We start from the raw sequence: 26929 nt of genomic DNA on the forward strand, positions 1-26929 counted from the left end.
GGTGCAAAATTCTGGAAGTAGCAATATAAGGGGTCCAAATAAAGATGTAAGGGTGGCGGGGTTGCCATGTGGGGCCCCACACTACAGGTCCTAGTGAGAATGCTCCACTTGTTCTGTCAAAAGTCACAGCACTACCAAAAAATAAATGGGAGCTGTTGCCTTGTGGTCATGGTTTTAAGTGTTATACCAGATGCTACAGCTTCCGCAGTTCTTTTTCTGTTACTATTATCTTTGCTACAGTGCGCTAGCATCATTCCTCAAGTTGCAAAATAACCATTAAGGAGGCAGAAATGTTTCAACACTGATCCCTACAACCCCATCAGCATCCCTTAAGCACGTTTTTCGAAGAGTACAGTGTGTCCTGCTGAGTGTGCATGTAATTTATGGGCAATTTCATTGTTCAGCTCTTCCGCAGCGCAGTTTTGTTGCTCTGCCACCGGAACAGCTCCCAGTCTAATTAGAAACATTAAGTCAATCAGTCTTCTCTGCTCACGCCATCATGACTGCTTAGACAGCCCAACTGAGAGGCTTGTTTTATGTCACATACAGACGATGGCATTGGCTTTATTGAGCCAAGTAGAGAGAGCCAGACGGATCCACATGGTTTAGAGATCTGTGGGGACTCCTGAAGGAAGTCTCAGAATTCACACAGTAGCAATAAAAGATTCAAACAGTTAGGTTCATAGTGAGGAGTGCATGTAGATTGTCTTACAGCAAGTTGTATGGAATCTAGTGAAATCAGTCTCGCTCCTTATAATTCCTGTGAAATCACTTTGATTAAGCAGCATCCTTTTATAAAAGCTGCAGGTGTGATTCAGGAGCGGTTATGTATGATTTCTGTATTTTGTTTACCTTTGGCTTTGGCTCCACGTCATTAGTAGAACACTATAGGGTCCCAGCAGGCAGACACACACCTCATATCTTCTAGTTTGAATATCCACAGGAACTGACAAACAAAGTGTTTTAAAATAACCTTTAAAAAAGATAATCCCAATAAACCTACTGTGGGTGAAGCCGTGTTTGTTTGCATTGTCATGAGTCACTGGATATTATGAATAAAATGTTATATTGAGATTATGGTGTCAGATGGTTAAAGGTTCGTGGGTATATTCTGTGTGTTGTGAGAAGACAAATCAGCAATAGATTTAATGAATGGGTCGTATTAAAGCTGATTATTGTGTCCGTGTTTGAAAATGAACATTCTAACCCAGTGTTCAAATCCCAGCCATGGCAAATCCCACTGCTGGGACTGTGTTTGTGAAAGGGTTGAACAAGCTTCTCTGTGGTTATGACGTTACAAATGGATTAATCTTAAAGAACCTAATAAAGATACTGTCTTCTAAACAATAAAAACTGCTAAGTATTGGAAAATATTACAAACTTCTGTAACCTAAGATAAGCTCCATTAGTTTGCACTGAAGTCCCTGTAGTTACTGAATAATAAGCCTTAGTATGTATTCAGCCTGGAATGTTAATTAAATGTAAAGACTATATTCACATGAATGCTCTTCTCAGTATGCATGTGCAAAGTACAATGTACCTTTGACATGCGGAATGCCTTTGGCATAACTGCAGGTGGTGATTTCTCCGAATTTTCATTGCGTAAACCCAGATCAGTAAACTGATCAATGTGTCACAGAAAACAGCTATTTCTACCTTTTAAGGTGCTCTTCATCTTCAAAAATGTGATGTCTCTTTGCTGTTGTTGCATTTATTTGATATATAAAGAACTTGATCTAGCAAAGCTGTAAATTCATCCGTTTTTATTCTATTCTTAAAACATACTGAAAGTTTCACCGTAGCTGATTGTAGCAGAAAAATGTCAAAATGACCTGAGTACGGTCAGTTGAACAGCGCTGACTTAAGATTATAGGCCTTGCCAGGTATTTCCAATAGATGTCAGGGTGCTTTGAGAGAGCAAGGGGAATTTAGAAGCAAGAAGCTACTGCTACCATTGCACCATACTTTGCAATTTTGTCACAATGTGCATGCAGTCAGCTCAACCACAAGCTAAGATCCTTTTTTGCAGTGCTCTCTGTAAATGTGTAGACGTCTCTGTCTGTGCTGGTGGTACAGTAGTGCCTTGGGCTTCTCTGCAGCAACAATGGGGAATACAGCTGTCTGTAAAATCTCCCTGAATTCCAAATGGCTTCAATTCCTCAAACTTCTCATTACATTACACAGTTGTTTTAATGGAAGCCTGAGGCTTTCCTTGCATTTAAAATGCCTCTTCCACATTTTTATGGTGGCTGCGTGTGGGAGAGGATTTGTAATGACTTAATTTATTTTGCATTACACTCTCGCTCCATGAGTGAATGATATAATTGCTCTTAACTGCTTTACATGCCTGGCAATATATAAATGAGGTTTTCTTTTGAAGATTGACACCAGGACCTCTACACTTTGGAACAACTCTGCATATACTGAGTTAATGTATAACAGCTGTCTTCATGGTTAGCATTCTGATAAGAGGGAGGAGACACTCAAATCCAAGTCAAATAAAGGTTCCCACATGGTTCTTAACTTTGATGTATGGTTCTGTGAAAAACATCTAATTAGTATAGAGCCTTTACATTATGTGGAGGTTCTTAGAACATAATTGTCCATTTAAGGTGGAGTAATGTTTCAGCAAAAAAATCAAATATCCACACTTTTCCACAAATGTAGTAAATCAACCAAGACATGTTTGGTGTCCAAATGTGGCTATGTTATTTTAGCACTGGAGCTATGAGGCTAACAAATACTAGAAGTCAATAGTCACCCAAATTTTTCATAAATACGTCGCCAAAACTTCCTCTGTTCTGACTGCATTCAGATGTTTATTAAGGTTGCACAGACTTGTTTAATAGGGGTGAGGACACAGTATGAACTAAATAAATGGACAAAACACCTCTGTTGTTTGAAGTGACTGCCTGCAGGTTTAGCTGCACGGTGAAGTTTTGTTCATTTTTATAGTTCATTTTTATAGTATGACAGTAAGTCACACTGTATCCTAAACTACACTGAAATGTCTGTGTGACCTTAATGAAGGGCTGGAGGTGGTTTGAGTGGGTCGAGAGAAGTGTTGGGGATATATTTACAGAAAAGATTTTGGTGACTATTGATTTCAAGTGTTAGCATTGTTAGTCTAGTAGCTCCAGCACTGAAGTAAAAGAGCAAAATTTGGATATCAACTACATTTGGGTTAAGTGGAAAATTCTATAATCACTCCAAAACTATTCCTTTAACTTTTGAAGTAAAAAGATGTTCATTCACAATCATTTTTTAAATATATTACAAATGTAAAATGTGTCATGTCTCTCTGTGTTCTGTCTGTGCAGACCAATGACGCTTCAGGAAATACCTGGAACTGGCTGTACTTCATCCCCCTCATCATCATCGGCTCCTTCTTTATGCTCAACCTGGTCCTGGGTGTCTTATCAGGGTGAGTCGGTCTTCAAACAGCCAGACTTTTCAACACTCTTGCTTTTCTCTCTCTTTCTCTTTATTCATTGGTCCTTATCTTCTCTTGAGAGCCATTTGTTGGAGGTTATAGAGCCACAGGGATGCTGTATCTTCATGTGTCTAGGCTTGAGGCACTACATGGCTCAGCTAACAGACCACCCATTTCCTTTAGCAGGAAAAGCATGATGACTGACTGCCTCTCTAATGCTCACATACATGCATTCATACATACATGGGAGGGAATGTGGGGGAGTGAAAAGCTTAGTGAAGTGGCTGTAGTCTTTAAGCACTGCTTGCTTGAACAAGAGATGTTCCCTAAGGACGTACCTCTTTCCAGAAATATTACCATAATGAAATGGCTGTGCTGGTATAGAGATAGTGTTTTCCATCTCAGCAGAATGCCAGCCTCTATTCATTTACATTACCTCCCTGCGATGGCTGTTATAGAGGCAAGCTGGTAGTTTATATCATTATGAGCAGGGGTGGAAAATACTTAAGTAATGGTATTTCAAAGTATTCATTTGGAAAATGTATTTTTTTGCACAAGTATTACTGAAAATAAATACTTTTATAAGTTTCTAAGCAAAACTTTATACTTTCAAAGTACTCATTAAAAAACTTGGCATCTCATTCTAAATCCATAGACATTAATATGGTATTGGCCCCCCCTTTGCAGCTGTAACAGATTCCACTCTCCTGGAAAGCTTTCTACAAGACTTTGCAGTGTGTCTGTGGGAATTTTGCCCAATCATCCAGAAGAGCATTTGTGAGGTCAGACGCTGATGTTGGACGAGAGGGCCTGGCTTGCAATCTCCATTCTAGCTGATCCCAAAGGTGTTTGATGGGGTTGAGGTCAGGGCTCTGTCTGGGCCAGTCAAGTTCTTCCATACCAAACTCACCCAGCCATGTCTTCATGGACCTTGCTTTGTGCACTGGGGCTCAGTCATGCTGGAACAGAAAAGGGCCTTCCTCAAACTGTTTCTACAAAGTTAGAAGCATTCAGTTGTCTATATTGTCTTGGTTTGCTGAAGCATTAAGATTTCCTTTCACTGGAACTAAGGGGTCTAGGCCAACCCCTGAAAAACAACCCCATAGCATCATCCCTCCTCCCCCAAACTTTACAGTTGGCACAGTGCAGTCAGGGAGGTAATGTTCCTCTGACATTCACCAAATCCCGACTCATCCATCAGACTGCCAGATAGAGAAGCGTGATACGTCACTCCACAGAATACATTTCGAGTCCAGGGCAGTGTGCTTGGCTTTGTGCTTGGTGATATAAGGCTTATATGCAGCTGCTCAGCCATGGAAATCCATGCCATGAAGTTTCCAGCGCACAGTTTTTGTGCTGATGTTAATTTCAGAGGAGGTTTGGAACTCTACAGTTTTTGAGTCAGCAGAGTGTTGGTGACTTTTATTCACTATGCACCTCAGCGCTCGGTGACCTGCTCTGTAACTTTACGTGGTCTCCCACTTTGTGGCTGGGTTGCTGTGGTCACTAAACGCTTCCACTTTATAATAATATCACTCACAGTTGATCGTGGAATGTCTAGGAGGTAAATAAATTTCAAGAACCAACTTGTTGCAACAATGGCATCCTAACAGTACCTCGCTCAAATTCAGTGAGCTCCTTTGAATGACCTATTCTTTCACAAGTGTTTGTAAAGGCAGAATGCTTGGCTAGGGGCTTGATTTTATACACCTGTGGTAATGGGAAACTCCTGATTTCAGTGATTAAGAGGTGTGTCTCAATACTTTTGCCCTTATAATGTATATCAATCAAAATAATTACTTATTTCCTCATTATTTATATGTTGAAATAAAGGTTTATTTCTTATATAGTCTGAGTAATGCAGAACGTGATCAGCTCATGCCCAGCATTAAAGTTATTTTAATGTACAACAAAAAACCCAAATGTCTCCACAGTTAATTTAATTTTTTTTACAATATTTAATATTTACTTTTATATACTTGGGTTTGTTTAAATGTCAATACGTTCGCTTAAGTGGATTTTTTGCTCTGTACTTTGACTTTTAAATGAGTAAGATTTTGACAAACTTCCAATATTTTAACTTAAATACAGTTTTTCTGTATTTTTTCCACCCCATTACTGCTTTTTTCTGTTTTCTTTATCTTTTTTCTTTTGCACACAGGTGAATAGTTGTGGGCACACCTACATAAACAAAAACATACATTAAGTCTTTAACATTCATTTAATGCCAATTTAAAAGTGTCTTAGTTTAGTTCGTTCATCAGAAAAAGATAATACAGATAAGATTATAAAATCTTTGAATGTGTTACATTAATTCTTGCTTTCCAAAGCTTTATTCTTTCTTTCAAGAATTGTTAGTTATGGAATGCACTGGTCATTTCCCAGAACACTACACAATAAGCTGCAAAACCAGCCTGTTTTGAACACATCATGGTTGTGATGTCACAACCACAAACAAGCTTGATGCATATAACTATGCATCAAGCCTACAACAATTTAGCCACCTGCATGGGCTCTTTAAAAGTCTTCACACCTACAGTATTCAGATCATTGCTGCATAGCGTTTTTCAGGTCAACACAGTTCATAGCTTGTAAATTGGTGGGAATATGATCTTCATTTCCTTCATTGATTTAGCTTCTTTGTTCAGTTTTTCCCAAAGATGCCCCTTTTCCATTTTCAGAAGTGATGTGCCTCTGCTTGAAATCCATTTTGGGAATTTTCTTTCCACTCACTGAAAAATAAATTCAACAAAATAGTTGTCATTAAAAATGTCTGTATGTACGTATTTACATGTGATAATATGTATTATACAGATCAGTCGACTGAAATGGTTTACAGTCAGAGTTGAAAACACATTTCAGACTTTTAATTGACTTGGACTTTTTCCATTTTGCATTGAGTGACCTTTAACTTGAATTTTGTTTATTTTATTAAAACAAATGACTATACATACAATTTTATCACCACTAAAATAATCATAACAATACTCAAACTTTACCAAATGTTTTGCTAGTGAGAATTTTCACTTATTTTGGGTATAAGTCAAAAATGTGAGCCAGTACATGACAATCAGCTTTGAACAGCTGCACCCACATAAAATCATAATTTTTCATTAAAACACAAAAAGGTTTACTTAATTAAGAAAAATGTGTTTCAGTGTTGACAATTCTTAATGTTACACATTGATTTTTTTCAGACTTTGGGACACATTTACATTTCAATTTACATTCCAGTTTCAAAGCACTGGAATCTAAGTGCTCACCATGTGGCCATGAGGGACTAAAACTCTGTTTTAGTAGTTACATGAAGACATGGATAAGATAAGTCTGTCAAATTCACTTTATAAGTAATCAAAAAGATGTTTTAAAAACAACAAATTAAATATTACTTTAACAAATTGAACTTTAGGGGTTACGGCTTGAGACAGATACCTCCCAACGTAAAGTACCCTATAAATGATCATCCTGTATATATTTAGCTTATTACTATGTCAATTCATGCCTTGGGCTTTAATAGATCATAACATAATCCTTGTAAATAGACAAAGTCTGTGTACTACTGTGGTTCCACAGTTTGAACTGATTCAGTAACTCGTGTCTCCTGCATAATTTACAAAGAGAGAAACTTACTGGAGGGAATGTAGGCAATATCCAAACTTCCTATTCGTCTTCGAGATGGTGATGTAGAATATGTATGATCTTCTCTTTCATTCAGCTCCGTATCAGTCATTTTTCCAAGGGACCAATCCTGGGGCATTCTTGTCTCCCTCTCTTCTGGACTGAAGGGCTTCCTTATGTTACTGGCTGCCATGTTGTTTATCTCCAACAAAAGTCTCATCTGAGGTCCAGCTCTCCATTTGTGCTTGTCCAAAATTTTTCTCACACTTCATGACTTACAGTATGCTTACAAATGCTGTCTTCCGATAAATGTTTTCATGATGGTTTGGCTGGCTGATTACTAGAGGAGTACATGGGGTTTCCCAGAGAATCACTGAGCAAGTGAAATGTGGAAGTGAAACCTGGACACTGATGTTTTTGTCCCTTAGTGTTTGTCCTTTTGCTACAGTGACATTCTGGTTGTAAATCAACAGATCGGCAGTGTTGGGTTTTTGCTGGGGCGGATGGTGATCACATGGCGATGTTAAAGACGGCAACATTTCCAATAATAAAATGTTTACTGCAGTAACAGCCTACACTATTCTGGGAAGGCTTCATGCTAGATGCTCTGATGATTTGATTGCATTCAGCCACAAGAGCATTAGTGAGGTCAGATACTGACGTTGAATAATTAGTTCTGGATCACAAACGCCACTCCAACGCATCCCAGAGGAATTGGATAGTACTCCATCACACCAGATGCATTTCCACTGCTCAACAGCTCAAAGCTGAGGGGCATAAATCCAGCTCACTGACACTTGCTCTGGGCACTGTGACCTTTGACTCATGTTTGGCTGTTCCAGAGTGTCTCATTCCATTGGCATTGCTTTTAAAGGAGCTGTGAATAAACAGTTGAACACCTGTGTAAGCAGTGGGTGCACCTTGAAGTAACTGAATTCACTAATTAGAAGGGTTTGCTGTCATTTTCTGAGTACTTATTAATATGTACATTTGGTATTGTGATAACTATTCATTATAAAATAATTCAGTTATTTAGTTATAAATTAACTATCCATTTCAGGCATTGGGTCTTCACCTGAAAATTGAATTGGACGAATTAGAAACATTGATGCTGCATTTATATTACAGTGTTATTACAGTGGAGATAAGCGATTTTCATTTTGCCTCCTGCTGATTTCTATAGAGACAGACGGCAGCTGTGCATGGAGATTATGAAAGCCGGAGCAGAGAGAAGCAGGCAATGAAATGATGAAAGGCTAAGATTTTCCCAACTTTATGCAAATTAGATGCAAGTTTCATTGGGCATTGGCCAATTAGATTGTTCAAATGAGGTGTTTTTCACCATGAGTCAGGCCAATATTCGAACTACGCACTAATATCAGCATTGTGAGCATAGAGCAGGAAAAGCTCACCAATATTTCAGCAGTGAAATACGGCAGCAGTGCATACTAAGGGTCATTATGCAGGGACATCTGTGCAAACTGGTTGAACTATTCGTAGATTATAGAAGTGTGTAATAAAACTTTTGGGCCCACCAGTGGACCCTGGCTATTTAAGGAGTTAGTCAAAAGTTGAAACCACTGCGAATACAGGTGACGTCAACTCCCTGTTCGTTGGAATGTAGAGTCTCCTACATATAGATTCACCCCAAACACCCAACATCTTTTCGGAAAGATCATCTCTCTCATTCCTTTCTGTCTTCAGATGGTTTAATCCTTTCTCCTCTGGATTAAAGTGTTTTTAACTGCCACCTCTTTTATCATCTCCAGCAAATGTTTTGACCTGAGATTCATCTGTCCAGAATGTGGTACCTGCTGTCACACTTCATCCCACACTTGGGAGCTTCTTCTTCATACTACGTGCATTCTTTGATTGGCTTCTCTTTTCGTTTTCTTGCCGAAACAGCATGAAAGTGCATCTCCATACTCTTTGCAAAAGTTTCTTGAGAGCCTCCAGAGTTTGTCGATCTTTCTCTGTAAAAGTCTGACTTGCTGGTGGCATCATGAGCAGAGTATGTGTGCCTGCTGGGCAAACTGACATACTGTGAAACACTTGTTTTGCATTTTCTGAAGATGACAGTGACCGGCCTGGTGTGTCTACAGCTGAGACATGACACACAGCAACTTTCCCTCAATGCATCTCTGATGTTGGTTGGTATCTGGGCTCAAAATTCCTGGAGTTTATCAGCATAACTATACATGGATATCCTGGGCTGCTCTTCCTCGCTCTCTTCCCGGAAGTGCACCACCCAGCTCTGACAGTAGTGCACCTCGCTTGGTACTTGGTCAGAGAGAAGTAGTTTATTATTCACACTAATTAAGTGTATTTTATTTACATGGTGATTTCAAGTGGACAGACTGTTTGCAATTAGTTTCAGCATACATTTGTAAAGATTATTAATGTGGGATGAAATTAGCATTTAAAATCTGTGTGCTTACCCTTGAACACTTCTGTAGGACTTTGTCTTCTTACTTTCATCCTGTTTCTTTTGGCTGTTTTGAAACATTAAGTCCAACAATCATAATATAAGAAGTCCTGTGTGTTTTGTAAATACTACCTGTTTCCAGACTCCAGTTCATCTATCATATTCATAAGCTCTGTGCTCTGTGATCACTCTGGTTTTTGCAAGTAAGAACATGCTATCTTCGTCCACATTCTTCCATTATCCATGGCATTTCCTCAAATTCTGTCTATTTAGTCATGGCATTCTCCGTTAGCAGTCTGCGTGCATGAAATTAAAGCCATACCCGCTACTTTGCAACCCAGCCTGAACAGGCCTGAGTCTGATTTCTTAGATCGCAATAAGGTCTAGAAATCAGATAAAGAGAGCTGGATTTTAGCTCAGCAATCAGATTTCTCAGTGCATGTAAACTCTTACTCGGATTTCTTTCGATTTTCTCAGTCAGCGCATATGCAAAAGCAGACGGTGGTATTGGAAATAAGGGAGCAGCATTGCGCTGAAACCAGCTACAGACTTGATGAAATGAAGGATTTAAATATTCTTCATCTTCTAGATGATGTATGTTTATATTTTCAGGTAAAGTGACGCAATGTTTTTTTAAAAAAAGCAGCGGCATGAAGTTTGAGTTTTACATTTTGTTTACGTCAAGTCTTCTTCTGTGAGTTTATTGGCTGGTTGAAAAGCAGAAATCTGATTACTGCTTGACTCTTGTAGACCCGGAGTTTCACATTATCTCAAGTGAATGTAAACGCGTTGATCAGATTACTGACACAATCTAATTTTCTGCAGTTATCAGATTATTAATTGCGTGTAAACACACTCACTGACTTACCTGGAGAGAGGAGTTACTCTGACTCTGACACCGACATTTGCTTCTGGTTAGTAGCTTCTGTGTTTGCTTAAGCGACGACATGCCTGTCTTTCCTGCTTTCATGGCTCATGAGACAGTCGCAGCTCTACACATTATGAGCAGTTCGCTTTTCACCTGATCATAATGTTTTCACAATGAAGAGAGAGAAAGTGCATAAAAGAGAATCTGTGTGTGCAGAATTTCAGTAGGCATATTCCTTCAACTATAAACAAATCTGTCTACATAATAAAATCACTCATTAGAACACAAACACGAGCCCGACTTGAACCTGTTTTGTGTGAAAAATTGGACCGAAGCATTTTTTTAGGCCGCGGAGGTAGCAGATTTTATTGGATGTGTTGACAATGGGAACAGTCAAAAGAATTGCTTGCAGACATGGAGAGCAAAAGCCATGCTGTTTTCGACATCTACATTTTCTATGCTTGAGGTTTTCTTTTATCGTACCAGCCTGAAATGTAGACCACTGTTAGTTGCCTGCCATTTATTTCATTACATCTGACCATGTATCGCACTGTTGTTCTGGCTTCATTAATGTCAACTGCATTCATGGCAAAAATAATCCTCTGGAGGAAAACGAGAAACAGGGCTTATGTTCATTTGTAAGAACAATTTCTGATTTTAAGAATCAAAAACATATGTTATTCTTGTTATTGCTGTTCTTGTTGTTGTACATCTTCAGTAATTTTAGAAGTTAGCTGAAGGAAGGTTTTTGCTTACTGTGTGTGAATAGAAGTGGTGTGCACTCGTTAAAAAGTGCCTCATTGGTTCTATGACTTTTGGTTCCTTAAAGAACCATGTTTGAAAGAGATTTGTGAAGGACCCCCTATAGGTTTGAAGAACCTTCAGATTATATTAAAGTTCTGTACTAATTTAAGAGCTCTTCATAGAACCTTTGCAGTATGTAGAGATTCTTTAAACTTTAAAAAGGTTCTTCACACTCACACATCTCAAAAATGATTCTTCAATAAATGTTATTAACACAATATAATAACTGAGTTAGAAAGAAAGAACCAGAATAAATCTTGAAAGGAAGCTTTTCCTGGGTCACTGAATGCACTTTTAATTATTGTAACTCCCTTTTAACACGAGTACAGGTTGTTTGATATATTTAGAAGAGTCACAAGTTGATGTCCTTTTTCTTCCTCTTTTTTTCTTCCAGTGAACAAAAAGTGAAACTTTTTGGTTACTGGCTGACAGTTATTCACATGAAATCCATGTGACAGTATTTACTGGTGCTGCCAATGTTGACTGACATTTAGAGTTGGCTCAATCACTTTTTCTTATTTAATGTTAATAAAGCCTTGAATATAAACTGTAACTGACCCGTTATTGAGCTTTTTTATTTTGATTGGAGCACCGTATTACTCCAACTGCCCAAAAAGTCTGCTTAAAATGTCCTTTAAATAATAATAGTTATAGTATAATACTTAGTTACCTGTTTGTTGTTCTTATGTTAACTACTTTGTGTGGTTACTATTATCACCAGCCTTATTTCACTTTACGACAGGTTGCGCTACCAACAATTCTGTGATATTTGTAGCTTATATTTTTGTATTTTTTGTTGTTGTTGTTGTTGTTGTTGTTGTTGTTTATATTTGTATGTTTATTCATTGCATATGTGGCAGAATAAGATTCTTTCTTTATTCTTTCCTGTGACATCCTGATTGTGATCCTCTACTGGTACTACAGTGTTTAATCACAACTTCACACCACACATTACATTATTGATATTCATATATTTTTAAAGATTTGAACATGAGATTTTAAGGAAAATAAAACATTAAACAGGTGCTCACATTTTGGAATAAATAAGCTAAATTTGTGCTTGAAAACAGTATTGATTTGCTTCTTCAGACAGATACTGATGTACAGTCTTAGCATAATTTTACTGGATTATAGGAGACTTGATTATAAGATTAACTAATGTACAATGAGATTAACAACATTAATGTGTGTGACAGTTCACTCCAAGCCTGGAAAAAAGCTTCATCATTGTGTTTCCGTTTAGAGTGGAACAGTCCAAACCAGCGTAAAGCACAGATGGTTTTAGCTAAGGTTGGACTTTATTCATTACTGACCAGCGTTTTCACGCTCTGTACCCTGTTCCCAGACGTTGTGAGAATTCCCCTGTAGGGACACTGCGAGGGAGTTGCTGATTGCCACAAGCCTTTTGCTCACTTTTCTCTGGCCCTGCTGCTCTCTTGCTTTGATTAGAATGGCTGCATAGGACTCCTTTCCCTTTTCTTCGGTTTCTAAATCTTGATTTTTTGCTTTTGGCTTCTGATTTTTGCTCAGTGGGTCTCGGTGAGAAATAGTTCCATGGGGAATTTTGATTAAAAGGAATATTGCAGTAGTTTTTCAAAGAACTGTGAAGATGAAGTGAATATAAAGGTGACAAGGCTATGTTTGATCCCAAAGAGTGGATTTAGATGGAGAATTAGAGGATAGTTGTAGGAAGTTCTCTGAAACCTTCCATTTTTCACTTCTTTGAGCCACTTTAGCTTCAGCAGTGTTGCTGGGCCACACTATCAATGCCTCTCATTTAAATAGGACACAATGTCTTTCAGAAACCAAGACATGACCAAAAGTAAACAAATAATAGTAATCCGTTTTTTGTTTAGAGAGGAGAGAGACGGGTTCTGTTTGCTGTTTTTGCGTACATGGTGTCTTGGGGTTTATGTGCTCTGGGCAGAGCTCTCTCAGTTAAAAGAAGTCCAAAAAGTCAAAGTACAGACTACAAAACGGTTGACGGCCTTATTATTTTACAAGTGGTCATAATGGCATACCTGTCTGAGTTTCTTTGAATTTTTTATTCAAAAATGTTCCTCCCTCCCACATCACCCCCTGCTGCTGCCTCACCCTTACACAAAATATGGAGTGATGTGCTGGTATGATCCACAGCCGACATATGTCACCTCTGCAAATGTAACCTTTGCTCTCACAGCAGCCCTCATACTTGCCCCTGAACTTTATTCACATTCCTTTTGATTTCTTGACACTCCTTTACTTGCCCTCTGTGTCAAAGTACGCTCCAGCTTTTAAAGAGGCTTTTATACTGTTGCCCTGTCCAGTGTAGCAGCAGAGCTGCCGGGGGTCTCCATGGCCCTGTTTGAAGTGAAAGGCCACTCCAGACTAGCAGAGGGAGGCTAGACACCCAGAGAGATGAGAGAGGAGGGCAGTAGTGGCAAAACATCACAGTGTCTACTCAGGGCTCTGCGGTGTGATGGAGAACACTGCTTAGCCATTAAAGCTCCTGTTTATCAAACACTTACTTGAACGTCATTGTCACCTGCTAGAGAGTGCCTATCTCTAGATTCAGAAACTGGGCGCTGTTTACTCTTTCTCTGCGTTATGTAAGGCAGGATTGTCTGAAATGGAACACTGCTCTTTTGCACTAAATGGGAATGGACATCATTGAGTTGTGCCTAAATAGTCTTCATACAGTCAACTGCCCATTTAAAGAAAGATGTTTCCAAATGGTGCTGTGTGGTTAACTGACAAGTTCCAAAACCTGTTTTTTAATGTACATTTGTTCCCAGAAAATCACTGTGTCATTTGAATTACAGTGTAACTAGTGGAAATAGTTACATTCAAGCTACCTTGCACATTAAATGGAGTAAAGCAGCTAGCTTTGTCAGGTATGTAGTACCATGGCTTTGGCATTAATAGCAGAGCCGGTTTATGAGGAGCCTGGCCTCTTCCTATTTCCCCCCCATTATATCAAAAACATGACGGCAAAATGCCAGAGGGCACCTGTGAGCGAGTCCTCAATGAATGGGGGTGAAAGGAGCTAAACGGAACGTTAAAATATAGTTTCTAATCACGTGCCCAGAACTTTCATTTAATTTTAAGAAGTAGAAGGATGTATTTCACTAAAAAAGCAAAGAAAACATATATATTACTGAGTGCTGATTGGTTGGCTGTTCGCGCTCACTGACCTGGATAAAGTTTGCCAGTTTAGTTCCAGGACCAGGATTGGGCACACCTGTTTTATATCATCTGGGTATTAAGGCCCAATCTCATTTCTTATTTTTATTTTGAAATCTTCCCCTATGAAATGTGACCCTCAAATAAAAAATAACATTACTTCATTAACAGGCTACTAGCGCTGCTCTGCAGGTGACCCTGCCAGTCTGCAGTGATAGTAGAGGAGGGTAAAGTTCAGCAACCTCACTGCTGGTCTTCAGTTAAATTTAGGGCATCATATGCCTTCAAGGAGGGAAGGGTGCGACATTTACTTTATTGTTGCCCACCCCTAATTCTTTAGTGATATGAAGCTGAAGTCAGCTATTCACCAGCTTCTTGTTAATTTTTTCTCATTCTACCTTAAATTCCACCATTTAAGTTGGAATGGGAAATTTAGCTAGCTAGCTCCCAAGACATCAGGATAATACTAGCAATTTTTAATACTTGTTATGAAGAAAAGGACCATAATACATTGAAATGACTTTAAACTAAGATATCATCTTGCCGTTTTTTTCATTTTTTCTCATGACACTACATTTCGCCCTACCCCTCTATCTTAACCAATATCAGGACACCCTACCCCCAGGCGTGAACACGCAAAACAGAGGGGTAAGGGCTGAGTGCTAGGTGCAAAGGGGTGAAATGGGATTGGGCCTAACAGTTAACCACATCCTGTTTTATTTCCCTATATGAATACTCTGCTTGTACTAAAAGTTGTAAGTCTGTGATTTTTTGTCTTTGTTTATGCTAGCCTGATGTTCATTACCTTTTGTGTGTCTGTGTGTATGTGTGCGCTCACAGAGAGTTTGCCAAAGAGAGAGAGCGTGTGGAGAAGAGACAGGAGTTCTTGAAGCTACGGAGGCAGCAGCAGATTGAGAGAGAGCTCACCGGTTACCTGGAGTGGATCTGTAAAGCAGGTAAGACAGTCCAGTTCTCATACTCACTCATTTGACCTCTTCCATAGTTTCTGTAGGAGAGTCTGACTAATGTATCAGTTAGCCCATAACCATATTGAAGTCCAATGGATTTATTAGTATCAGTGAAAATCTCTTGTGTATCCACAATATACCTAAACCCCATCATGCCTTGCATGAAATACATGCAAAACATCTGCCAATCCTTAAACAGATGGACTAAATTCTAGGCTTGCTAGCAACAAAAATCTTGAAGCATACCAGTATCTTCATAGCAGTAGGATCAGGCAGGGTCAAGTGGACACTGTCGACAAATATGTGTACTTAAAAGCAGACATTGAGCCTGGCCAGAGTCCTCTCCATATGAATAGATAAATACTCTTAATGGGCGTTTGTATACTCGCGAAGCAACAAACTGTCCTGTGATCTGAGAAAACTACTGCTTTCACTACAGTTTTCGCAGCTGGCAGTTGATGGAAGAAGAACCACTAGGGAGAACTCTCCAGCCATTGATTCAGCTTTGCTCGGCTGTGGTGACATTTAGCCCAAAATCAACCACTTAACAAGCTAGCGTTGCTAACCTGGCTTCACGGACGTTCCACACATATATTGAAATACAGAGGTCAGAGGTAGCACCAAAATTTAATGGCTTGTTTATAAACGCTATTTGTCAATCATAGGAGGATGTTCTGAGCCATCTCCCTGGACTCCTATAGGTGTAGTGTGGTGTTCCTTCCCGAGCGGGGAATCAAACCCTAGTCTGCCGTGTGGAGGACTTATTGTGATATTATATGGTTGACCTGTGGCCTGTTCTGCTGTTTCAGAGGAGGTGCTGCTGGCTGAGGAGGATCAGAACGCAGAGGAGAAATCTCCACTGGATGGTGCGTGGTACAAGAGGAAACAGAACAACCCAGGTGAAAAGAGTTAGGACACTTAGGGCTGGTTTACCATACTAGCCTATAGTAAACCAGCCCAGTGTACAGAGGTACGACCTCTCACTCCATAAACCTTCATTCATAAACATGATTTTGCTCTGCATGGGAGCACAAATCGATCAGTGGCATTTGTTTTTAGATCAAACGTGGATGTGGTTTGATCTTTTCACCTGGGAACAATGCGCCTAGTATGAAATGAATGGAGCTTAGAGACTGTATGTGTGAAGTGCTGAGTGCTGAGTGGGGCCTGAGTGCTGCAAATTTCCACCAACTTCTGCATTTATCCATTTTATAAAGATCAGGGGTGTCTCTCTCCATTTATTTAGCTACTGTGCTGCTCCTGCCCTCTGTCTCCTTTCCTTTTAACCCACATTTCTAGCTGTTAAGGTAGTCTTTGAACTTGCTGTGCTTGTAGAGCTCCGTTCCCTCTCTCAACCAGGACATCCACAGTGGTCTTCTTTAACTCTATATGCTTTGCTCTTTCTCTTTTCTCTCTCTCTCTGTTTCTCTCTTTCTTCCCTCTCTCTCCCTCTCTTTGCCTCTTTTCCTCTCTTGCTCTGCCTGTCTTTCTTTCTTTCTTTTTATCCCTCTCATTCTGTCTCTCTCCCCCCTCACTCACTCTCTCTCTTTTGCTCTTTCTCTCTCTCCCCTCTACTTCTGTCTATCTTGCTTTCTTTCTTTTTCCTTCTCTTTGCCTCCCTCCCTCTCTTTCTATGCCTTCTTTCTTTCTTTCTCTTTCTTTCTTTCTTTTTCTTTTTGTCCCTCTTTTTACCTCTCTCATTCTGTCTCTTTCTCTCTCCCCTTCTATCCCTCTCTCGCTCTTTCACTCTTTCTCTCTCCCCTCTGTCTTGCTTTCTTTCTTTTCTCTCTCTCTCTCTCTTTCTCTCTGATTATATCTTTTGCTCTCTCTCTCCCTCTTTATTTATCTCCCCCTCCCTCTCTCTCCCCTACCTCTTACCCCATCTCTCTCTTGTTCTCTCTCTCCCTCTATCTTTCTTTCTTTCTTTCTCTCCACTCCCTCTCTCTTCACTCTCTCCCCCTTTCTCCCCTTCTACCTCTATCTCTCTCTTTCTCTCTCCCCTCTGCGTCTTTCTCCCTCCCTCTCTCTCTTTGTCCCTACCTCTTTCCCCCTCTCTCTCTTTTTCCCTCTCCCTCTCCGTCTCCCTCTACCTCTCCCTCTCTTTGTCTCTCTCCCTCCTCTGCCCCCCACTCTCTTTATAACTGTGTTCTGCTCTCTCTTCAGCACATTCATTGACATGTGCTTAACTTCCTGCTCCCAGTAGTTCTGCCTTATCAAGGCCCATAATCTCTGTCAATTACGCCTGGCGTGGATGCCAGAAGTAATTATAAGGATTAAGACAACAGGGTTAATTGGATTAGCATCGCACGCACACACACTCTCTCTCTCACACACACACACACACACACACTCACACACACCATGGAGAACAGCGCAGTGTGAGATGCCTCCCAGCTAGACTGCTACAACATACCAGTACAGGGAGGTGCTTAAGGAGCTGAAATGAAAGAGATCTATAAATATAGACGCTCTGTAGATTTTTTCTTTATCCTACAGCCCTACAGTGAGACATGTAGCCACGAGCAGCAGGAATTGCTAATGGTCTTAGCCAGTTCCTTCAATGCACCGTAGACCTTCAGAGACTGCTGCCAGACATGAAAACGGATAATGAAAAACGTGATTGACAACCACTCCTCAAAGACTGTAATTAGCCATGTTGAACGGGTAGGAAGAGAGAGAACAGGAGAGAGAGAGAGAGAGTAAAATGCAAGGCTCGGATTGGTGCTCAGTCATGCATGTGTGTAGTTACTCAGCATCTCCTGAGTGCTAATGGCTGATGACTCACAGTGAGGTATGGCTTGCTGTGTGCACACATCTATCTATCTCAGTTGCTCGGAACTCGTGCTGCTTATGTAATAAGCGGGCTATGAGCAATTAGCTGTTTTGTTAAAAAAAAAAAAGATGGCATGGAAAACAAATAGCCTCTTGAATTCATTGCTGAAGCCATCAAGTGCATGATTTAAGCCAATGAATTGGTTTCATGAACCTTTGGATGCACTGGTTATGCATGCTTTTAACATAAAACAGCATTTATCTTGGCAGTGATGTTTATCTCAGTGGTAAGTGGGTTTTTGCCAGTAAAACACTACATAACGTTAATATAAATACAAATAAAAATTAATAAGAATGGTAAAAAGTCACAAGAATTTGTTGTTTTCAAAAAAGTTCATAATTTGTGAGCTAGTTAAAAGGGCACTAGTTAGGTTCTTGATTTCTTATCTACACCCCCAGCCATTGCATGGATTTGTTCAATTCCATCAGCAGCCCACCTGATTTCGTTTAATGAAACATTGATTGAGCTAAGCCAAGTATTGGATGATAACTACAAAAAATACATGGCTTTTTTGAGGAGAGGTTTTGAAATGGTTAAATGAACACAGTGATTTATGTAAAATCACTACTTATTGTGTTAATATTAGTTGCGTTTATTCTAATATTATTGTTCTTTCTGAGTAAATAACCACTTCATGCCCTATAAAAAAGCTTTGCTCATATAATTTTCTCAGGTGCCTAAAACTTTCGAAACAGCACTGTATAGTGTCACTTTCAGGACGAAAGCTTGTATCTCCAAAATGGTAACTGTAACGAGACAAAACTGGCCAGACACTTGCAGGTTAAGTCAGGAATTAGGCTTTACTGTTTTGGATATGATCAATACTCATGGTCATGAAACAGGCAAAGGTCAAATCCAGAACCATCCAGAAATAAAAAGGGACAAACATAACAATAACAAGAAAGGCAAACCAGGTCCAAAAAGGGCCAGGAAAAAAGGCAGAGTCGTTGATGCAAAATAGAGTCCGATACGCAGGTAAACAATAATCAGAGGAAAAAACACTCAGTAGCTCTAAGAAAGAAGCAACAAGCTAAACTAAAGCCCAGGCTTATATACTAACTATACCAAACAATGATTACAAGGAACAGGTGAGGCATATCAGTCATTTATCACAAAATTGAACATATTGTAAAGTGCAGCTGGCATTTTCATATTTTGTAAAAAAAAAAAAAATTAAAACAAAAATGGAGATACAAAGTTTATTTAAGTTTAGTTTTGAGCAGTATACATATAACAAAACGCACGCACGCACGCACGCACGCACGCATGCACGCATGCGCACACACACACACTTTAAAGAAGTGGTTGAGCCAAAAATTAGATTTACAAAATTGTCTCTTTACCCCACATGTTGTGGATCAGTCAGATGAGCGTCTGACGTTTGCTTCTTTAGTTTTGCACTGGCGAACATAAGCAAGTCTATTGGAGATGACTTAAGAACTCAAGATGGTTTAAGACAAGTGTGCAAACTGCATCCCGTGCTCTAAAAGAAGCAGGATCTGTTTTTGGGCTGGGTTAATGCATTTGACTGACAAACTAGACAGTGATTTGAGAGAACACAAAAGACCCAGACCGTTGATGAACATTTAAAACTGACATGTCCAGTATAATAATAAACAAAAAGCTCTTTTTCACACTCGGATTGTGTTACTCAGTGTGTTGTACAACTCCGGGAGTTCAAAAACAGCCAAAACTAGCTTTTTCTCCCATGTTGAATGAATGACTAGAGAGAAGGCATTCTCGATATTGATTGATCAGCTGTAGATGACGTATGGCTCTTTTATGGGTGCTCAGCACAAAAGTTGACAGTTTTTAAACTTAAACCCATTTAAAAATGCAAAACATGCTGCACGGGCTAGAGAATTGCTTTTCAGTCACCGTACATGTTTGCTCTGTAGACAACAATGAAGAGATGCTCTTGTGAGAGTTTAAAGGCATGAAGTGCATTATGCTCATTGGTGGAGCATTACATGTTAGCTTTATTAGCCTCTTATCTCCAGTGCAAAGCTAAGGATGAAACTTTGATTGATCGGGTACATTTGGGGGAAGGGAAAGCTCTGACAGTTTGATTGTTGGCCTTTAAGTTAGACATTTAGCTTCTGCTATCTAACAATATCATTGAGAACGTGAGGAGAAGTCTTCTTTGTCTATTGATGTGTGTGTAGTGCTGAAAAGGGCCAAGGCCAAGAAGGGTAAGAATGACCTCATCAGTGCTGAGGAAGGAGAAGAACGCTTCACAGACATCTCTTCTGTCGGTAAGTCTTGACCTTCGACATCTCTCTACCTTATGCTCCTCATCCACTGTAATCTAATCACCAGACAATACTGACAACTCTGCAGATGTAGTGCATATCAGGCCTGGGATTTCAGAGGGATGGATGACACACAATACTGCATATAGCATATTATCAGAAAGCTCAGCTTCTATACTTTAACATGGAAATTGAAGTTAGTTGATCTCTTACAAGGCTGTAAGGTTATTGAAGTTCAGTCTTAAAGGAATTTTTAGACATTTTAATATATACAGTCATATGCAAAACTTTGTACACCCCTGCTCAAATCATGTTTTGTTGATACCTTAAACAAACTGAAATGTGCCATTTTTCTACAGGTTTTTGTGCACAATTTCTATTTCATTTCTGAATTTAACATATTGGAAAAACAGGCCACATTTTATGTTTAATTTTTTCCCATTATGTTAAATGAAGCAAATAAACAGTAGTTTTTCATCTGTGTAAGTGTGTCCTGTGTAAACAATCAACAAAATGAGTCATTTTACCAGGGGTGCCCAAACTTTTGCATACACACTTAAAAAAACACTTAAAAATAATGGTTCTTTAAGGGTTTTTTAGTAAAGAAAATTGTTCTGTTTAGAATCATGAACAGTCAAAGAGCTCTTTGCATAATGAAAGGGTTCTTTGCATAGTGAAATGGTTATTCAGATTGTTCTATATGGTTCTACATAGAACCTTTTTCTATATAGCACCAAAAAGAGGTATTCTATTGTTACCATGTACTATGTAGAACCCTTGTCAAAAAGGTTCTGTATAAAACCTCCATCAATCTGTAGAATGCTTTCAACCCTTAATCATGCAAAGGGTTCTTTGAGTGTTCATGGTTCCACACAGACATTTTCTTTATTAAAGAACCCTTGAAGAGACATCTTTTTAAGAGTGCAGGAATAAAATCGTCATAGATAATGAATGAATGAATTAATAATTTATTCAGTATTAATGTATGCAGTTATGGAGAACAGACACGTAAAGTATTCCATATTTATAGTCTTCATATTACTAGTCAACGTATCTGCCTCAAGATTTGATGACAGCACTGCAAATGCGAGTCTCTCATTTATATTGATTTATACCTTCATTCTCGATGCTGCTCTGCTTTCTCAGTCATTTTGGAATAATCTACAGCAGTTCATCATTTTCATTCTGAGAAACCAGAATTTCATATTATTTAAAGCCTTTAAAGTTGCAAAGTGTTATAGCTTCATTTTAGAGTCACTTCATATGCATATCTGCGTCAGCACTTATTCTATATTACTGAAAAGATTGCTTTTAAGGTTTTGAGTGGTAGTCTGTCTAAACAGAACGACATTAAATCAGAGAGAACTAAATTGTTGCTCTATTTCAGGAAGACATATTATGGAGTTAATTGTCATAACAGCATTTTCACATCAATTTTTCCAACTCTAATTACAAAATGTAAAAAAGGCCCTGTTTTCCTGGATAGACTTTGCATTTATAAAAACACTGCTGGGTCTCCTGTGCATTTCAGCTGTGAAATGTGTGTCAAGTGTCTCGGATTAGCGCAGATATGCCCATTAGCTCTGGCAAGTGAAGCAGGAGTGGAGATGTGAGTGGGAGTTAGAATGTATTAGTTCTGCCGTGATATAACACTCCAACTTTAAACCATTCACATCACCCTGGAGTGGAGCTCTCTGGCAGACTTAAGAGCCTGATGTAATTATTTCTTTCTCTCTTCTTTAATTTAGCTAGCTTTTGTGTTGGGTCTATGGAGGTACCTGAACTGTCTCAGCACTTACCCTTTGCTATTCCTGACCAGTACTACAGTTCCTAAGCTTGGAGAATGATTGGTGTCAAGCTCCTGAAGCACACAGGGCTAGGCTCCACGGAAAATAACTGCTTAGTCACTGTCTGCAGAAATGTGTAATGCCGTCTTAACTTTACTGATCTGTGAACAATTTTGCAATCTTTTGTTGCTGTCAAACTTGAGAGTTAAAAAATAAGTAGGTCTGCGATCATCCTTTAGTGAGCTCCTTGCAGACGGAAATTCCTGAAGCATTGAGGCACCGAAATGAAAATTCTAGACTGAAACAGAACCAAAATTTACAAAAAGCTGGGCTTTTATGTGAACCAGAACAGTGCCACATTTTTTGTACCAGTGTATAAATTATATTGATTTAGTATGTCTTATTTACAGTCGTATCCTTGGTCAAATTACATCTTTTGTTGATTTTCTAAGTGAAAATAAGTTAACACATCCTCTCCAGGGAACAAACTGCAAATTTTAGTGCACAATTCCACTCCTAACTATTGAGTTCAGGTGTTTCAGCCATATCCATTGCTAATAGGTGTACAAAATCAAGCACATAGCCATGCAATCTTCATTGCAAAGTTTGTATCCTGCTAGATCTGCCCCAGTCATCTGTAAGTGCCATTATTGTGAAATGGAAGCATCCTTGAAGCGATAGACCACTCAGACTCTTTGTGGCAGCATTTTTTTGATCAAGGTCTTTTTCTGTGCCCCTGGGCACAACGTGAGGTCCAGAAAGACATGGTTTGACAAGTTTGGTGTGGAATAAGTCCTGTAACCTGCACAGAGCCCTGACTCAACCCCTAAACACTTATGAATGGATGAATTGGGATGTTGACCAGCCCTCCTCTTCCAACATGAGTGCTTGACCTCACAAATGCTCTTTTGAGTGGCACGGATTCCCATAGACACGCTCCAAAACAATATGGCCAGGCCACCATTGTAAATAAGCTGTTCTTAAAGACTAGCCTGGTTAAATAAAGATTAAATAAAAAAAAATAAATAAAATAAAAATAAATTCTTGTGGAAAGCTGTCCTAAAAGAGTGAAAGCTGCTATATTAGCAAAGAGGGGATTCATATTAATGCCCATGGTTTTAGAATCAGATGTCCAACAAGCTCATATAGGTGTGATGGTCAAGTTTCCACATACTTTTGGCAATGTAGTGTATTTTCTCTTAGGAAATCAATAAAATATGTCTTGATCAGGGGCACCCAAACTATTGTACACAACTGTATTATTTTAAATGAAATTTGAATTAAAAAAACTATAAGGTTGAGGTTTAGGTTTGTTTGAGGTTTAACCAGGATATGATAGTGTTTATTACTGAAAGGTCAGTTACATTACTGCAACTACAGGTCAGGCCCGTGCACATACAGGGGCTCAAGTGGATGTGGATTAAACATGAATTTCACTCAACACCCACTGGGTCAAGGAGGGTGCTGGAGCCTATCCCAGCGTTCATTGGGCGGAAGGCAGGAAACACCCTGTACAGGTCGTCAGTTCATCACAGGGCTAAACTTTCATTTACAGCATATTATAGACCCTATAATTAAGAAATATAGTGTAATTATGTTTTAGAGAAAACCAAAGAGTTGTTTCCCAAAGCAGCCAAAAGTACTTACATTACTGCTAGAGTAGGGGCTTTTATGTCCAGCATACAAAGCTGTAGTGTTACTCACCACAGTCTAGTTACTATGAACCTCAGAGTTGTCTTTTTAGGAGCTCCTGTCATAAATCCCTGTTTTTTACAGTTACAAAAACTTGGTTTGGCAAGTTATTAGCACCCTCTACCACCACTTTATTGTTTGAAATGACCAAATTATACAATATGGCGCTTTAGAGTGCTTGTGCCTTCCTGAAACAGATCTTGAAAAATGGCGAGTTTGAGTTTTTCCTAAAAAAAAAGGACAGCAAAGGAGACAACCTTTTCCTATCTATTTCTAATTCCAATTGAAATCATTCGAATGATTCGCAAAGGGTTATATTTCCATACTTTATTTCTTTTGGCCAAAAAAGTGGAAGTGTGCAAATTTCACTGTCTCCCCGCTGTTCAGCACTTTCCTATATGTGCTTTCTCACCACCCAGCACCTCCTGGATCTCCCTTTGCCCGAGCAAGCCTGAAGAGCAGTAAGAACGACAGCTCCTCGTATTTCCGCCGGAAAGAGAAGAGAGTGCGGTTCTTCATCCGCCGCATGGTGAAGGCCCAGAGCTTCTACTGGATTGTGCTGTGCATAGTGGGTCTGAACACACTGTGTGTGGCCATGGTTCACTACAGCCAGCCTGAGTATCTCAGCCGGGCACTATGTATGTACTGCAGCTTGTTTCACATTCACTAAGATCACTCAGATAGAACTAAACATTACCACTTGAGCATCTTCATTTTGAAAATTTATTTAACAAAGTTTCCCCTGAGAATCATTTTGATCCGTTTGATGTTATTACTTAAAGTTAGGCAGTGTTTGAATCATCAGTTGGCCTTTTATTAGTGCTCATTTAGGGAAAGTCACGGTTGAATTGTGGGATATTCCCATATATGACCCATAAATGCTTAAGATCTTTGTGTATGCAATGGTGTGCATGCATATGTAACTCTCTGAGGAACCCTGTGGTGTCTCCACTAAGCATTGTAGCTAAGCATGTGCTTGAATGCAATTGAAAACAATTAAAGCAGAATTCTGTTTTTTTTTTTTTTTAAGTTGCTGCATAATTCGATAGTTAAGATGTAAACAGTCATCCACTGTTTGGATGTGAAATTGTGTATTGGAGAGAAACTTACCAGCTCAGATGTTCTTTACATGGTGAGGATTAGGACCAATGGTTGCAAATATCTACAACTTAGATATAGCCAATTTATTTGCTGTGAACCTACATGTGTCTTGAGTTTTTGTTATATGTAATGTTAATAATGGTAAAGTGTTCAATCTGAAGGAAGTCTTTCTGAGGGGAAAATACATTTTAGGCCAAAAGTTCATCATAAACATATTGTAAAACAATGTCTCAGGCATCAGGCAGTGTATAGGTAATTATTTCATGTAAAAGCTTAATGTGATGTAGCTTTTAGAGGCAGTGACCCTGTCACCACCACTGTGAACAGTTCTGACTCTGTACATTTCTTTAGAGCAAAGTATTTCACATCAAGCCGCTCTGAATGACTTTGTTTACAGTTATCTTAATTTAATTACAAAGAAATTTTGAAAAATTGGTGGAATTCCCCTTCAAGCGCATTACATGCACTTTAAGTACATTAGGGTTGATAATGTATGTATTTGATACCGTCTGAATCACTGTTATGCAGTAATGAGCACTCCTATGTGCAAAATATTCCGTACAAGTACCCATTTCATTAGTCTGAGTATAATAACAGAAGAAAGCTGTGCTAATCTAGTGCTGTGTTCCTGTGTTTGTTTGACGTGTTAGACCTGGCTGAGTTTGTGTTCCTCGGTCTGTTTCTGTCTGAGATGACTCTGAAGATGTACGGCCTGGGGCCCAGGAACTACTTTCACTCCTCATTCAACTGCTTTGACTTTGGGGTGAGTCACTGCTGGATGAATCAGAAGAGCCCAGGAGGCCCACTCACTCGCAGCCATTAGCAGCCACTATGATACTTACAGCCACTTCACATCACTGGAGGGACGACCACATTCTGTGGCTAAACAAACCCACCCTTCTCATATTCATTTAGCTGCATATTTATCCTCTATTATCTGTGTTGCTCACTGTTGCTGTGAACTCTGAGTCAGTTTTGATGCAGTCTTGTGTCCACTGGTCTGCACAGGTCATCGTGGGGAGTATATTTGAGGTGGTGTGGGCAGCTATCCAGCCAGGAGCCTCTTTCGGCATCAGCGTTTTAAGAGCTCTGCGTTTGCTCAGAATTTTTAAAGTTACCAAGTATGTACACCGTTCCTTTGCGTACATCAAAACACTGATTATAATAAAGAATTTTTAGTAAATAATGTTTATATTTCAGAGTTCAGTCCTCTTATGACATAGATAACTGCATTTTTGTTTTCTCTATTTGTCTTCAGACTAAGTATTAAATAATTTGCAAGCATTTTTTTAAGAATTTGGGAATTTTACATGTATTTGCCTAGTGCATGCTGGGCGTTGTAGTGAAAGAACACTGATAGACAAAAAGCATCAAAATGATACAACATTGTAAATTCTGCCAAACTGATGGGGCCGAGGGGTACAATTCTGCACTACATAATACAAGTACACCTAACAAATGACATATGCTATGCTTAGGCCAGAATGCTCCTTTAAACCTAAAATAAAGCAGTTAGCCTTTAGTGTAGTGTACAGATATGGAAAGCCAATGTTGAATTGTTACATAGAATCTCCTATTTGGGCCAAAAAAGCTTAAGAAGTCCATCTTTGTGTAGGTATTGGAACTCTCTGAGGAACCTGGTGGTCTCTCTGTTGAACTCCATGAAGTCCATCATCAGCTTGCTCTTCCTTCTCTTCCTCTTCATTGTGGTTTTTGCTCTTCTAGGCATGCAGCTCTTTGGAGGACAGTGAGTGGACACTTTGTACTTTTCTGTAATTATTATGCAACAAAACCTTTCTGGTCTATGCTGCTAGAAAAAGCAGCATAGACCAGCAAAACCAACATATGCTGTGTTTTGGATGCTGGTATGCTGGTCAGCAACAACGGAAGTTATATGCTGGTCATCAGCAAAACCAGCATATCGATGTTGTCTGAAGGAAACCTTGTATCTCTGAAATGATAACTTATATAGGATCTAGGAAAAGG

At 39.2% G+C, this 26929-nt stretch overlaps 1 protein-coding gene and 1 long non-coding RNA gene across 2 annotated transcripts in view; one reads left to right on the forward strand and one right to left on the reverse strand.

Annotated features, from left to right (window-relative positions):
- The window catches only part of cacna1bb (calcium channel, voltage-dependent, N type, alpha 1B subunit, b), a 230221-nt gene that overhangs the window by 117952 nt on the left and 85340 nt on the right, over window positions 1–26929 (forward strand). Inside the window, exons 9-16 of the mRNA XM_036587925.1 lie at window positions 3321–3424; window positions 15151–15266; window positions 16088–16177; window positions 20277–20366; window positions 24262–24480; window positions 25594–25706; window positions 25952–26064; window positions 26559–26690. Coding sequence (XP_036443818.1) covers window positions 3321–3424; window positions 15151–15266; window positions 16088–16177; window positions 20277–20366; window positions 24262–24480; window positions 25594–25706; window positions 25952–26064; window positions 26559–26690 — 977 coding nt within the window. The remainder of the gene's footprint in view (window positions 1–3320; window positions 3425–15150; window positions 15267–16087; window positions 16178–20276; window positions 20367–24261; window positions 24481–25593; window positions 25707–25951; window positions 26065–26558; window positions 26691–26929) is intronic.
- LOC118819919 lies at window positions 6106–7497 on the reverse strand. The gene is made up of 2 exons (XR_005008211.1): window positions 7064–7497; window positions 6106–6165 (listed from the first exon to the last, which is right to left on the reverse strand). It is a non-coding gene; the product is annotated as an uncharacterized LOC118819919 (long non-coding RNA).

Source organism: Colossoma macropomum, unplaced genomic scaffold (assembly GCF_904425465.1).
Source record: "Colossoma macropomum unplaced genomic scaffold, Colossoma_macropomum, whole genome shotgun sequence".
NCBI lineage: Eukaryota > Metazoa > Chordata > Actinopteri > Characiformes > Serrasalmidae > Colossoma > Colossoma macropomum.